We start from the raw sequence: 13,946 nt of genomic DNA on the forward strand, positions 1-13,946 counted from the left end.
GGCAAGCTCCCCCCTTGCGCACCACCGCGCTCGCCGTCAAAGAGATATGTAGTCAGTGCATCAGGGATTCAATGAGTGCGCGCTGATTGAACCTTCTAAGAGCAAATGAAAGCCGATTCGAAAAGGGACAAGGGAAAAACAGCACAGAGGGCGCTAGGAGTATGGGGGGCATGAGCAAGAGCGGCCAAGCTGCCATTTCTGGGATTCTGGTGACGAATGCCGGCAAGGAGAGGGTGCGAGGAAAGGGAAAATAGGTGAAGAGGCGTGGCGCCACCTCAGCCACATCACACGCGAGGCGTGGCGGGTGCCAGGGCGGCCGCAGACGGCGACCGCGCCGGCGCGGCCAGGGGCAGCGAGCGCGCCAGCGCGTCGGCGGCCTCGGGCGTCAGCGTGGCGCCGTGCTTGGAGATGACGGCGGTGGCCACGCGCGCCGCGGTGCGGCCCATGCTGACCAGGTCGTGATGGCGCAGGTAGGCGTAGAGCAGGCCCGCGGCGTACGCATCGCCCGCGCCGCACGTGTCCACCGGAGGCGCGTCCATCCAGCAGGGCGGCACGCAGTGCAGCTGGCCCAGGGCGGTCATGTAGGAGCCGCGGTCGCCGTCGGTCACCACCACCACGGAGCAGTGCGGGCCCAGCCGCAGCGCCAGCTGCTCGCCCGTGGCGCAGTGGCCCGCGGCCGCCGCCGCCGCGCCGCCGCCCTGGCACGCCTCCCCGCGCGGCTCGTGGAGCAGCAGGGCTTCCGCCTCGCCCGCGTTTGTGAACAGCAGGTCCACGCCGGCGTCGATGGCGGCCCACATGGCGGCGGCGTGGCGGCGCACCACCCCGGCGTCGCCCGCGGTCATGGCCACCACGCAGCCGTGCCGGCGCGCCGCGGCGATGGCCTGCAGGGCAGGAGAGTGGGGGGCTGTGTGGTGAGGAGAGAAGGGCAGCCAAGCCGGCCCGCTGAGCGCCTAGGAAGCTTCCCGGCCGTTCCGCCGTCGTGACCACCTTGACCACCGCCGGGGCACTCCCCCCCTGCCCCGCAGCCGTGCAGCCGCGCGGCCCACCTTGGCGACGGTGCGCTGCGCCCCCGGCAGCTCCCACAGGTACCCCTCCACCACCAGCAGGCGGGAGCGGGCGATGGCGGCCTGCAGCGCCGCGTCCACCGCCACCTCCGCCGCCGTGCCGAGGTGCGAGCACATGGTGCGCTGCGCGTCGGGGCTGGTCAGCACTACCACGGTGCCAGTGGCGCCGCCCGCCAGCGGCGGCGAGGCCACGTGCACCCCGGCCGCCTCCATCTGCGCGCGGTAGAACTCGCCCAGCAGGTCGTCGCCCAGCAGGCCCGCCATGGCGACGCGCAGCGGCGGCTCGCCGCGTGCCTCGGCGGCCGCCCGCCCCAGCCGCGCAAGGCCCAGCAGCGTGTTGGACAGCGAGCCGCCGGCCGCCACCGAGTACTCGCGGCCCTCCAGCTGGGCCAGCACCGCGCCGCGCTCCTCCAGGCTGACCAGCCTGCGGGCGGCAGGGGCGGGCGGGGGGAGGTGTGCAGGCGTGGAGGTGGCGCGGCTGGGGCGGTGGAGGGCTGGAGAGGGAGCAATGCGGGGGCCAGGGTGTGCGCAACATGCCGGCCCTGCAGCCGCGGGAGGCGGGGGCTGTCACCTGCGGCTGCCCTTCTCCACTTGCAGGCGGGCCAGCATGTCATCGTCCACGGCCGAGGCAATGTCCACCATGGCCTGCGCCAGGCCCAGACAGTCGTAGAGGGTCTCCAGCGGCTCCCCAGGCGCGGCCGCCTCTGCCGCCGCCCCTTGCACGTCCAGCCCGCCGCTCCCCGCCAGCTCCACCTCCAGCCGGTTGTTGTGGCTGCGCTGCAGGCAGCTGTGGCCCAGCCTGGCGCGCTGCTGGAATGGCTGGTCGGGCAGGGAGGCGGCTGGCGCCTGGGAGAGGCCTCCTACTCCCCTCCGGCTGTTGCTGCCGGCACTGCACGCACCCCGAGCCCGAGTGGTGTTGCACGTGAGGCGCATTGTGGGATGCCGTCACACAGCAGCCGGGGAGGGAGCTTATAAAAGGTGGGAGAGGGTGGCTGCTGTATGCATGGCCGCCCGCGCGGTCCAAGCAAGGCCGTCCCAGTGTGAGGGTGTCGGGTGGGGCGGTGGGGTCGTCACGAGAGCTGCGACGCGCGTTTCCTGTGACCTTTTGTGGGCATGAGCCGGCTGCCAGCCCGGCAGCAATAGGAAAGGGCAGGAGCGCCGTCCCAGGGGCTCGGAAGCAACCAGCATCACTATCATCGCAAGCTTGCAGGGCACGGAAGCGCACAAACGGCCCGCACCATCTTCGCGCCAAATTGCAACCGATTGCAGCCCGATTGAGCCCGGCAGCCGTTCAGCCTGACGCAGCTTGCATCGCGGACAGTTTTACGCAGGCCGGCCTACAGACCCTCCTCATCAACCCTGTGCAGCACCATGTCAGAGCCAGCAGGGCTGGGCATGTCTCTTGATGACATCATCAAGAAGCAGGAGGTGGAGCAGGCCGGCGGCTACGGCAAGCAGCGGCGAGGTGGGCGCGGTGGCCGCGGCGGCGCCGCCCCCGCCGGCGGACGCGGCGGCCGGCAAGCGGGCGGCGCAGGGCAGCATGGCGGCCGGCAAGGGGGTGGCAGGGGGCGGCACGACGGGCACGGCGGCGGCGGAGGCCGGCCTCAGCAGCAGCGGTACGACCTGCGGCAGCAGCAGCAGCAGCAGGAGGCCGACGACTACCGCCACCTGCAGAAGTGCTGGCTGGAGGAGGGCAGCGGCGACGTCGTCTTCCGCTTCATGGCCACCGAAATCGTGCGCATCGACGGGGCAGGTGGGCGGCCAGGCGTGTGGCACAGGCACGGGTGTAAAGGACACCAGTGAGCCGCCGTGCCGGCGGGCATGCCTGCATGCCATCCCCGGGGCCCCTGCCCCACCCCCGGCTGCCCCTCCCTGCCCGCCCCTGCCTCCCTATCGCAGGCAACATCACGCTGCAGGCGGGCGGCCACCTGAACAGCGTGACCCTGGCCTCCATGAACGACGCGCTCAACCTCATCGGCATCCGCGTGACATGCCCCAGGTGGGGCGCACCCTTCACGCACGCACGCACGCTCCTGGTGCTGTGGCAGCCCCTGCCCTGCTGCCGTTGCGCCCTGCCGGGCTCCCAACCCTTGCTGTGCCAGGCTCCTGCACATGGGACGAGCATGGCGAGCAGGCGAGCGTGCCGATGGCGCCACCAGCCTCCCACAGCCGCCCCGCCCTCCCGCCCCGCCCTGCCCCCCGCAGCGGCGACGTGCGGTCTGGCGAGTGGAGCATCAGCGACGGGCGCAGCCTGACGCGGTTTGCCGAGGGCGTGGTGCTGCCCGCCAAGGGGCCGCAGCAGGCGGGCCGCGCCCGCCAGCTGCTGCTCGCCTTCAACTCGCCCAACCGCGTGCAGCAGGCGGCGGCGGCGGCGGCCTCCAACGCAGCGGCAGCCATGGCCGGGGTGCTCCCCTTCATGGGCCTCATCCCCCCGGGGATCCCTGCCAGCCACCCGGTGGCCGCACCCATCAACGGCGCCGCCGCCAAGCCCAGCGTCTTCTCTCGCCTGGGCGGCAAGCAGCAGGAGCAGCAGCGCTTCGCGCCCTACTGACGGCCAGGCGGCGCCACAGCCTGCTGCTTGCAGGCTGGCCTTTGGTTGTCGCAGTCGCAAGGATTGTAAGTGAAGCTGCTGGAACCTGACAGGACAAAAGCAGGGCAGCATTGCTGGCCGCGTTCCAAGTGCCGCTGGCCATGCTGGTATTGGGTGTAACTCGTAGAAGGGAGGATCGAGCGGGACTCTGAAGCTCAACAAGCAAGGGAGGAGGAGACAAAAGTGAGTGAGCTGGGAATTGGTAGTGATATTATATCGGGGGCGGGAACGTGGTACAGCTGGATAGAGTAGGGAGCGCGAGGTGTTGCCAAGGTAAACGGAGGTGGCGATTGATACGCGATGGTATGTTAGAGCAGGAGCTTTGATGCAGTTCACAAACAACAAAAGCTGGAAGGGGTCAGAGCATCGTACATGCCGTTCTGTACAAGACATTCAGTTGGGCGTTGGTCGGGGACGTGCGCGCATCCCCCCCCCGACTGATTTATTGGCTGCCAGTCGACTTGCCGGCAGCAGCGGTGCGGCTGCCACGCTGCGGCAGCACCCTGCGCGCCATGCTGCTCAGCGAGTGCAGCAGCGACGGCAGGCCGGCAGCCGCGCCGGCCGTGCCGTCCCGCCTCACGGCGCTGCCAGCGCGCCGCAGGGCCAGGCCCGCATCTGCGCAGATGTGGCGGTACGGGCTGCGACGCCTCACACGCCCGCCCTGCACCTCGACAGCGGGCCGGCGGTTGGCTGCCAGGCGGGCAGGCAGGCAGGGGGCGGCCTGCGCGGCGGGCGACCCCAGCCGCACTGCTGCCAACTGCATGCATGCATGCGCCAGCTGCAACCATGCATGCACCAGCCTGTGTGGGCCTGCCCCGCTCCAGCGCAGCCACCGCCCCATGCCCGCCCACCTGCAGGTGCGTGCAGGCCCAGCGCACGTAGCGCAGCCCCTCCACATCCACCTGCGGCTGCGCCACCAGCAGCGAGCACAGCAGGTCCAGCACCACAGCCGCCTCCGCCCTGGCCAGCGGGCTGTACCGCTCGTCCCGCCCCGCCAGCCCAAACGCCACCGCCCGCTTCTGCACCTGCTCCTGGTGCTGCTGCACCACCGCCGCATGCTGCTCGTGCAGCCCAAGGTCAGAGGCTCTGGCGCTGAAGGCGGGGCCCACGCTCATGCTGGCGACGTCGCCGTGTGGGTGCAGCGATGCCGGCTGCTGCTGCTGCGGCTGCTGCTGCGGCGGCGGCGGCTGCGGCTGCGGCTGCGACACCTGCTCCTGCTGCTCGCCCCCCGCCTCCGCTGCCGCCAGCAGCCCCGCAGCCTCCCACCTGCGGTAGCCATCCGATTGCCGCTGCTGCTGGCTGCTGGCGGCAACCATAGCCGACAGCTGCGGGGTGGGCTGCTGCTGCAGCGGCAAGGGAGGAGCGCCGCTGCGCCTGCCAGCCGCACTGTTCGCTGCTGCCGCTGTGTCCAGCAGCGCTGCCAGGTGGCTGCTGCGGGGCCGGAGCAATGTCAAGCCGTCCCCAGCAGCCGCAGTGAGCCCGCCCGCCTGTGCCACAGCCGGCAAGGCCGCTGTGCCGCAGGCAGCTTCTGTTTCGGCGGGCGGCGGGGCTGTTGCCGCTGCTGCTGGCAGCGCCGCTGCCAGCGGCAGCTCAAACGGGCTGGGGTGCAGCAGCGCCCGCGAGTCACCGGCAGCGACGCCCAACAGCATCCTATCGGCGTGCGGCTGCTGGCCGGCACTGGTCGGCGACAGCGAGATGGAGCCAAAGGCACCGCTGGCGACACCGCCCTGCCCTGCTGCGGGTGAGGGCCATGCGGCAAAGGAGCCAAAGGCATCGCTGCTGCCGTCAGCGCCGCTGTGTGTGCCAGCGGCGCTGGCATTGCTGGGTGCAGGCGCCTGCTGCTGCTCCTTGCCATCAGTCCCAAGCCGACCAGCAGGCGACGGCTTCTGGGCGGCTGCGGATGGATGCACAAGCTGCCAATGGCCTCCGCTGTCCAGCTGCGCAATGTTGCTGCGAGGCAGGACACCTGCAGCAGCACGTGCTGGTGCAAGGGTGGCTGGGCCGGCGGCGGGCATGCCGCGCCGCTTGCCCCTTGACTGGCTGCCGCGACCGCTGGGATCCGCGCTGCCGGTCAGCGCAGCGTCTGGGCGCGCCATCCAAGCATAGGCGCCGCCTTCAAGGTCCGCAACCCGCCGCTGCAGAGGGTCCTCATCGGCCGAAGCGCAGGCGCAGGCGGGTAGGGCCCCCCACAGCCGCGGCCCGGACCACCAGTGCTGCTGCGCCGCCTGCCACGCCCAAAACTCCTCTGCAGCAGGAAGTGCAGCAGCAAGTGTTCAGAAGCAGGAGCGCGTTGTTGACAACAGGACAGGGCGGTGTGGGCTGGCTGCCTGCGGGAGGCCTCCGGCTTGCTGTCCGCCCGCCAGTGCTCACCGCTGGATGGGAGTGGCACCCCCAGCAGGTGCAGCGCCAGGAGGCAGTGAGCCTTGGCATCGTGCACCGACTCGTCTGCAGGTGAGGGCAGGCGGGGTGGGCACCAGCGCAAGCAGGGTTGTAAAGGGAAGTGGCTCAGCGGCTCGAGAGAGCGCCAATGAGCTGGGCTGCCAGGGAACAAGAGGCAAGGCCAGCCCTGTGCAGGCATGGACTTGCACAATGAGCCTGCCAGGCCTGAGCATCTCCGGTCAGAGCAAGCGCAGCGCGGTCCCTGGAGCGCACCCGTCGCCTCCGCAGCAATGCACATTGCCGCCATGCACCGCTCCCAGTGCGCCCGCCGCAGGCGCGGCACCAAAGGCAGCAAGTTGGCACCTGCACAGGTGCAGTGTGCAGGCGTGAGCACAGCCAAAGCGGCCCGAGGCCTCATGGATTGGGCACGGGCAGCCACGGGCAGGGAGGCGCACAGGCCGGCTGATCGGCACGCACTTCCAGAGAGGACTGGCGGCATGGCAGAGCCTCGTGTGGATGCCGCGGTGTCTGCCGTCAGCCCTGTGGATGCCCCTGCCAGCAGCAGGGAGCCTGCAGGCAGGCACGCACAGGAGGGAGGGATGGGCTTGGCGGGTACAGCAAGGCGCCCCAGGCAGGCGCCCCCATAGCGGTGCTTGCACCCCAGGCAGTAGCTGGTACCGCCGGGCAGGCAGCGGGTGTGCTCAGTGCGCCTACCCATGGCTTCCGCCACCGACGCCGCCCCGGAGGAGGCCAGCAGGCTCTGGTGGTGCATGAGGAAGAAGGAGCGGCTGTGGCCGGTGAAGTAGTCCTCCAGGGCCGCCGCCACATCCTGCGGCGGCGGCAGGGGTACGAGGGCACGGACGCAGCACTGAGCAATGCGAGATGGCCGGGTGGAGCAGCACGTGCGTGTGTGCAGGAGGATGGCGAGATGCGTGGTTCACAGACTGCTGGGAGGAGGGCGCATGCGGCCTCCCGAGTCTGCACCCCGCGTGTGCTGTCCCCGCCCCACCTGCGCCTTCTGCAGCAGCGGCAGCGCGTCGGCGTAGCCGCCGTTGTCCAGCGAGGCCGCCGCCGAGCGCTCCCACCACTCCACGGCGTGGAAGCTGCGCTGCCACTGCGGGCGGGCAGGCGGGGCAGGGGAGGGCGGGGTGGTTGCGTGGGGAGGGGAGCCCAGCCAGGGGAGCCCAGGAGGCACATGGTGTGTGAGTCGCGGGGCTTCCGTCCGATGCGGTGGAGCGGCAAGGTTTGGGCCCAGCTGGGGCCGTCCACGCCCGCCCCACCACCCACCCCAGCACGCCCGCCCACCTGCGACGCCTCCACGTCGCGGCAGCTCTGGCTCCAGTGCCAGGCAATGGTGCTGGGGGGCAGGCGGAACTGGGCGGAGGAGAAGGCCTCCATGGCGGCGGCCGCGGCGGCGTGCCAGTCACGGCGCAGCTCCTTGGGCACCATCTCGTACACCACATCACGCGCCAGCACCTGTGGCAGGCGGCAGGGTCGGCTGGTTGGTGTGGGTGGTGGTGTGCGAGGGGTAGGCGTGGACGGACGGTGTGTGTGGGGGGGAGGTTGGGCACGTGGTGCGACTCGCGCCCCCCTGCATGCTCCCAAAACATGCCGGCCAGCCTGCCTTGCGCCCACCTGGCAGAAGCGCCAGGTGGAAACATCCTGCGGGTCCTGGCGAAGGAAGGTGGCAGCCTCCAGCGCACACAGGCTGGCCTCCACGGCAGGCAGCGGAGGGTGCTGCGGGTGGGTGGCCTGCGAGCATACAAGCAGGGGATGGTTGGGTGATGGTTGGGTGGTGCGCTTGCTTCGTGCGCTCTGGCATCACCCCGCCAAACACTGGCACGCCTGCTGGCCCGGGCCGCCAGCCCCATGCCCCACGCCCGGCTGCTTGCCTGCAGGAGCTGGCGGTAGATGGTGAGCCCCAGGACTGAGGCCACCTTGAGCGTCAGCTGCTCCTCGGGCCGCAGCCGGTCCACGCGGTCTGCAGGGTGTGTGTGCGGGGGGTGTGGCGGGAACTGCGGTGCGGGACGCCTGGCGATGATGCAGGCGACAATCCGCAGAGCAGGTGCTGGGGGCTCCGCCTAAGCCTGCCGACCCCGCCACCCCAGCCCGCCACCCACCTGTGATGATTGAGTTGATGGACACATTGTTGCGGATGAAGTCCAGCCCAGCCTGAGCCACCGCCTGCACCTCCTCCACGGTGCCGTGCCGCCCGGGCCTGCGGCAGTGGCGCAGCACGGCATGGCATGTGGGAGCGCGGGGGAGGAAAATATAAAACAAACTCTGGGAAGGGGCAGCACACGTCGTGGCAAATGGGCAGTGTCGTGTGGCAACACAGGTGCTGCGCACCTCAAGATGCCGACCTCGCCGTTGGCGGCCGTCTGGAGCTGGGTCTGGACAAACAGCTGCACCGGGCAGTGGAAGCAGTGGAAAACGCAGTGGACAGGGAGGGGAAGCCTAGGATGAGGCGAGGGGGATCAGAGGTAATCCCCACCCATCCATACCGTGACCCCAAGCATGCGAGGCGCAGGCACCGCAGCGCTATGCTGTTGTGCTGCGTGCCTGCAGGAAGACCACCAGCTGCTCCAGGAAGGAGGGGAGCCCGTTGGAGCGCTCCCACAGCAGCACCGCCACTTCGGGGGGCACCTGCACCGACAGCCGGGGGAGGTGACGACAGGAAGTGCAGCCATTGGCGCGTCTGAGCAAGGCGTGGCTGGGCAGCAGCATGAGCCAGGGCAGGTCAGCAGGACGGCGCGAGGGCCACAGGCGGGCCCCAGCCCCCACCTGCGCGCCTCCCAGAGCAGCCGACACAAACTGGCAGGACTGCTCCACGTTGAAGGGTTGCAGGACCAGGTGCAGCGCAGAGGGCTGCAACGCGGGTTGCAGGAGGGATGGAGAATGGAGCAATTAGGCTGGCTGACGGATCCCAAACCGTGCGGCAAGTGCGGGAGCCAGCATGCACACGCACATGCCCATACTCAAGAGCTGGCCAACTGCCCAGGCACGCCTGAGCGTGTCCAGGTGCATGGGTGATGTCGGCTCACCTGGGCGAGAAGGGTGCGGTACGCCACCTGCACCCGATGGTACCGCAGCTCCTTGCCGCCTGGCCGCTGCCGCAGCGCAGGCGACAGCGCGCCAAAGTTGGGCCTGCGGGTTGGGCCGGCGGCGGAGCGAGCCCGTGGTGAGGTGCAGCGATGTGGGGGAGAGCCCAACAGAGCATTCAGGGTCATGCGGCGCCTATGCAGGCTGCCCAGCCCCCTCCCCCTGAGGCCGACATGCAGCCATCCCATGCGCTCTGTGGCACCTGTAGGTGAGGATGAACAGCACGCTCTGGCGCAGGACCTCGTCGCCTATGGCGGTGGTGAGCAGGCGCCAGCTGGCGGTGTCAAAGTGGTGCAGGTCCTCTGCGAGGCGCAGGCGGGGCAGCAGGGAGCCAGAGATGGGCATAGCAGGGCAAGTGCAGCAACTCCCATGCGTGCATGCATGCATGCGTGCAAACAGGGCAGGCAGGCAGGCACCCTGAACTCTGGGACGTCTCCAGGGCAGCCACTGGTTCCTGTGAGCAGCCGAGGCGCACCCAGAACCAGGACGAGTGGGCCGTAGGCGGCGATGAACTCCCGGATGACGGCCACAACCAGCTCCTGAACCTTCTTGGCCTGCAGGGCCAAAGGTTGACGGCAGCACCAAATGCAGCATGGAGGGCGGGCAAGCAGCCATTTGTGGCATGCAGGTGCGGGCAAGAACCAACAGATGGGGGGCTCCAGCCGGCCTCGCGCCTCACCCTGAGGTGTGTGCTGATCTCCCTGGCTGGCGTGCTGGACCGCAAGGCCAGCACCCCTGCCCTGCTGGTAACCGAGCGCTGCATGGGCCACGGCTGCTGCCCTCTGCCCCGCCCCAGGCTGCTGTTCCTGGACTTGCCGCGCAGGCTGGAGCTGCCGAGGCGCGCGCTGCCGTCACCACCGCCCTCGCTGCCGAGCTGCGCTGTCGTCGGGGTGCCGGGTATGCTGTGCACGCTGCCAGTGAATGAAGAAGCGGGGCTGCTGGAGTAAGACCCCGAGTCGCTGCTGCTGTCGCTGCCGCTGCCATCACCGCTGCTGACGGAGCTGGGTGCCCCATGCAGCAGCGCTGGTCGCTCTGCTGCGGCCGCCGCCAACTTGGCTTGCTGCCACACGGTTACCTCCTGCTGCTTGAGGATCCGAGACCTGCGCGCAACCCAGCATGGCCAGCCAGGTAACCGGCCCACGCTCAACACAGTGCTGTACTGTGCGGGGGCAGACCGAGGGCTAGCCTGTCTGCCGCTCGATCAAGTGATGAATGAATGCATGCTCCGCCAAAGCCCAGCAGGCACTCACATTTTGCGGGGGGATGGCGTGGCGGTGGCCCTCAGCCTGTCCAGTTCACTCACGGTGGGCGACTGGCTGCGCCCGCTGTCCTGGACCTCCCAGGTGCCGTGGTCGTGGTGCCGGGGCGCCAGCATGCCCAGTGTCAAGCTGGCTGCATAGCATACAGCATACAGGTTTGCCAAAGAAACAGCATGGGCAGCAGGTAAGAAAAGTCATGATTGCGCATGTCGGTCGGGTGCTGTGGTCACATAAGCAGAGCGTCTGACCGCGCACCTGAGCGCTTCATGCGGGCGGCAAACGAGCGCGCTCGGTCGGGGCCGGACAGGAACGCCTCCTCCTCTTCCCTGCAGCAGAGAATCGACAGGGCAACGCCACAGCATATTATTCAGTGCTGATAGGCTGGGCAGGGAAAGAAGCACTCGAGCATAGCCTGCCACCAACAGCAGCAACAGGAAACTAACAGGATGCCCAGCCATCACCGGCCACTCACGCACCCCAGGCCTGCTTCGGCGGAATGGAGCAGTGCACCGGGGCTGGTGCTCACTGTTGCTGCCAGCTGCTGCGCTGCCTCCAGAAAATCCAGGTGGGGAGGCGAGCCCTGCAGCTGCAGGCAGAGCGCCAGCAGGCAGCAATGGGGTGAGCATGGAAACTCGAAGGGTGGCCTTGATGTATATTTGGCTGTGCCTCCTGGAAGGCAGTACAGTACCCACCCCTTGTGGCGGCGACCCTCCCTCGAGGTGGCGCTGCTCCAGCAGAAGCTTCCTGTGCTGCTCAGGCGTGGGCAGCGCCGCAGGGAACTCTGCGGCAAGGGGTTGCAAAGGCAGGCAAAGTTGGGTGCATGTGTGGGAGGCAGGGCAGGGGCCAGGCAAGAAAGCTCCAAGTGGCCCCTCCAGGTGCCAACCTGACAGCGGCAGCTCCAGCGCATCTGCCAGCAGGTGGCGCCACTGCGCAAAGTCGGGCACCCCCTCCTGCAGCCTCAGTGCCAGCTCGGTCACCACCTGCACCAAGCAGCAGCGGCAGGCCACATGTTTGCGGATCCCCTGTGGCTGGTGCAGCAGCGTGCCAGCAGCAGGAGCAGCAGCAGGAGAGAAGCTTGTGGGCGCTTGCTGGCCCGCCAGGCTCACTCACCACCGTGGGCTGGAGGTCCTTCAGGCAGTACACCTGGCCCAGCTGGCGATCGTGGTGGAACATCTCGCGCAGCACACGCCGCCATGGATACAACGCCTGCACAGCACCTCGACGGTGTGGCCCATCTCGAGCTTTGAAAACAACAAGGGAAGGTGGACACCGCGATGGGTGGCATACAGGCAATCGAGCAGGCTGCAGCTGCCTGGGCGCCCCGCAGCAGGCCTGGCCGCCGCGCACCTGGCTCTTGCGCTCCCGCCTGCCCAGCCCCAGGAACAGGTTGCAGCTGTCATACACCCCGCCCAGCTCGCTGCAGGCCGGCAGGCAGGCAGGTGGCAGGCACGGTTTGAGCGACACGGTGCGGCCTGCTGCACCCCGCATGGCGCCTGCGCTATCCGCCTTGCTGCATGTGTACAGGCAGCCCTGGCGCCCACCCTATCCGCCCACCTCTGCTGCAGCTCCTCCACCAGCCTGCTCTTCCCCATGCCGGCCTCGCCCTCCACCATCACCACCCCGCCCCGCTTCTGCTGCACCAGCTCCACGCAGCGCTCTGTGATGGCTGCCAGCTCTGACTCGCGGGCTGCAGATCAGACGGTGTGGTGCAGGGGCGTGGGGGGGAGTGAGCAGCTGCCCAGTCGGGGATACCAAGCAGTGAAGAGGTCAGTCGCTGGCAAGCAAGCAAGCATGAGTGTGCACCAGGCTGCACGCGCCCCCGGCTGCCGTACCGATCATTGGCGCGTTGGGTGCGAGCTTGATGGGGGCTGCCGCGGTGGAGGCAATGGACAGCAGGCGGTCGCCCAGCCCCAGGCTGTCGGAGCCCTGGGCGGTGGGCGCCTGCGGGAGCTCCTCTGCCTGCGGCTGCAGCTGCAGCAGCTGGGGCGCCAGCGCGCTGGCCAGGCTCTCCAGCGCCCCGCCGCTGCCGAGCACCGCGCCTGACAGCCGCTGCTGCGGCGACGGCGCAAAGCTGCTGCGGCGGCTCCGCGCCTCTGTCAGCCCTGCCGCCGCGGCCACCGCGGCAGCTGCTGCCACGGGCGGCACGGCGGGGAGGGGCTGCGGGCCCAGCGGGGAGTGCAGCAGGCGCTGGCCCGGCGCGGTGGCCCCTTCCAAGTCCAGCGAGGCCACCTCGAAAATCTCCACCGGCTGCTGCCGCCCCTTGACGCGTACCGCATCCAGCTGGCGGTACACCGCCTGAACAGGATGGCAGCAGGTGGGTTGCTGGAGGGTCAGCTGCCTGTGCCCATGGGGCAGCAGGATGTCCAGCCTGCGCGGCAAGTGCGGCGAGCTGCCGCAGCTGGTGCGTACCTTGTTCTTGGCCAGCTGCTGGGTGGTGGCGTCGCAGTACACGTCGGCAAACCGGTCCCGCGCCCGCACCATCAGCCGGGCGCTGCAGGCAGAAGAGAAAGTCCGATTGGGGGGGAGGGAGGGCAGGCGCAGCGGTGCAGAGCCGGTGGAAGGGGTGGCAGTCCAATGCTGATCTTAGGTTGGGAGCGTTTGGGAACGAGTCGAGTCTGGGCACGAGTGGGTAAAACATTGTATACAGTTGGCCGCGGCCCTTGCCCAGGTGGGGGGGCGGTGGGCCCACGCACCCCGCCCACCCCCAGCCCAGCCCACCAACCAGCCACCCCTGAGCAAAGTCCAGGTGCCAGGCAGGGTCGAGTTTGTGCCCACCTGAGGTTGATGGCGTTGCCGAACACAGTGTACTCTGAGCGCCGCTGCGACCCCACCATGGCGCAGAACAGCTGGCCGGTGGTAACACCGCAGCAGGCGCGCCCGCCGCGCCGCTGCAGCGCAGGCAAGGCCCGCGTGTCGGCGTGCCGCTGGCCACCCAGGCAGGCAGATGGGTCGGGAGCAGGGCCCAGACGCAGCCCTACCATTTCACTGTGCACAGGCAGTGGAAAGCCTGCCCCCCGCCCACCTTGACTGCCTCCACGATGGCCAGCGCTGCCTGGATGCCGCGGGCGGGGCCATCCTCGTGGCTGCGCCCCGGCAGGCCAAAGGCGCAGATGGCCAGGAAGCCCTTCTCGTCGCAGCGGAACTGCGAGGCAGGCGCAGCAAAGGGCATGTGTGACAGTGGCGGGAGGAGTGAGATGTGGCCGCGGGGGCACCTGCCACCGGCTCATAACAGGCACTTGGCAGGCACCGCCCCCAGCGACCTATGTCTGGCACAACCACAGCTCGCTCGCTCGCTTGCCTGGAGGAAGCTGCCGTCGTGCTGGCGCATGCGCTTCTGCACAACCTCCATGCAGGCCTGCACCGCGCCCAGCCCTGTGCGCGCCGTGCCGCTGCCGGTCCGCGGCGGCGGCTCCAGCAGGGAGGGGAACCCCAGGAACAGCACCGTGCCCACCCTGCACTCACCAGCGGCAGGCGGGATGGGCGGTGCATTCAGCGGCAGCGCAAACACTCCTCACAGGCTCAACCTGGCACATGCCGCGGCTGCTGGGGAGA

At 69.3% G+C, this 13,946-nt stretch overlaps 3 protein-coding genes across 3 annotated transcripts in view; 1 reads left to right on the forward strand and 2 right to left on the reverse strand.

The window, feature by feature from the left end:
* Positions 1-353: 353 nt before the first annotated feature.
* Positions 354-1,733, reverse strand: CHLNCDRAFT_16922 (hypothetical protein; the record flags this gene model as incomplete). Its single annotated transcript, XM_005846402.1, has 3 exons — positions 354-881; positions 1,047-1,488; positions 1,636-1,733. Coding segments are annotated over 3 exons (1,068 nt in total), but the record flags the coding sequence as incomplete, so codon positions are not given.
* A 532-nt stretch (positions 1,734-2,265) lies between these two features.
* Positions 2,266-3,615, forward strand: CHLNCDRAFT_58268 (expressed protein; the record flags this gene model as incomplete). The annotated part of the gene is made up of 3 exons (XM_005846228.1): positions 2,266-2,817; positions 2,964-3,063; positions 3,270-3,615. Exons 1-3 carry the CDS (start codon positions 2,436-2,438, stop codon positions 3,613-3,615), a joined length of 828 nt encoding a protein of 275 aa, XP_005846290.1. The 5' UTR covers positions 2,266-2,435.
* A 687-nt stretch (positions 3,616-4,302) lies between these two features.
* Positions 4,303-13,946, reverse strand: part of CHLNCDRAFT_53186 (hypothetical protein) — a gene marked incomplete at both ends in the record, with an annotated part of 18,339 nt that continues 8,695 nt past the window's right edge. Inside the window, 31 exons of the mRNA XM_005846403.1 lie at positions 4,303-4,344; positions 4,506-5,899; positions 6,025-6,099; positions 6,307-6,396; positions 6,511-6,603; positions 6,748-6,862; positions 7,043-7,147; positions 7,339-7,509; positions 7,669-7,785; positions 7,971-8,014; positions 8,154-8,251; positions 8,383-8,438; positions 8,611-8,679; positions 8,818-8,901; positions 9,078-9,180; positions 9,338-9,437; positions 9,611-9,689; positions 9,815-10,235; positions 10,386-10,527; positions 10,650-10,720; positions 10,871-10,980; positions 11,087-11,175; positions 11,278-11,374; positions 11,505-11,600; positions 11,742-11,811; positions 11,949-12,081; positions 12,227-12,689; positions 12,804-12,885; positions 13,170-13,282; positions 13,417-13,536; positions 13,642-13,846. Of these exons, the coding sequence (XP_005846465.1) occupies positions 4,303-4,344; positions 4,506-5,899; positions 6,025-6,099; positions 6,307-6,396; positions 6,511-6,603; positions 6,748-6,862; positions 7,043-7,147; positions 7,339-7,509; positions 7,669-7,785; positions 7,971-8,014; positions 8,154-8,251; positions 8,383-8,438; positions 8,611-8,679; positions 8,818-8,901; positions 9,078-9,180; positions 9,338-9,437; positions 9,611-9,689; positions 9,815-10,235; positions 10,386-10,527; positions 10,650-10,720; positions 10,871-10,980; positions 11,087-11,175; positions 11,278-11,374; positions 11,505-11,600; positions 11,742-11,811; positions 11,949-12,081; positions 12,227-12,689; positions 12,804-12,885; positions 13,170-13,282; positions 13,417-13,536; positions 13,642-13,846 (5,047 nt within the window). The remainder of the gene's footprint in view (positions 4,345-4,505; positions 5,900-6,024; positions 6,100-6,306; positions 6,397-6,510; positions 6,604-6,747; positions 6,863-7,042; positions 7,148-7,338; positions 7,510-7,668; positions 7,786-7,970; positions 8,015-8,153; positions 8,252-8,382; positions 8,439-8,610; positions 8,680-8,817; positions 8,902-9,077; positions 9,181-9,337; positions 9,438-9,610; positions 9,690-9,814; positions 10,236-10,385; positions 10,528-10,649; positions 10,721-10,870; positions 10,981-11,086; positions 11,176-11,277; positions 11,375-11,504; positions 11,601-11,741; positions 11,812-11,948; positions 12,082-12,226; positions 12,690-12,803; positions 12,886-13,169; positions 13,283-13,416; positions 13,537-13,641; positions 13,847-13,946) is intronic.

This window comes from Chlorella variabilis (assembly GCF_000147415.1).
Source record: "Chlorella variabilis unplaced genomic scaffold CHLNCscaffold_14, whole genome shotgun sequence".
Lineage (NCBI taxonomy): Eukaryota > Viridiplantae > Chlorophyta > Trebouxiophyceae > Chlorellales > Chlorellaceae > Chlorella > Chlorella variabilis.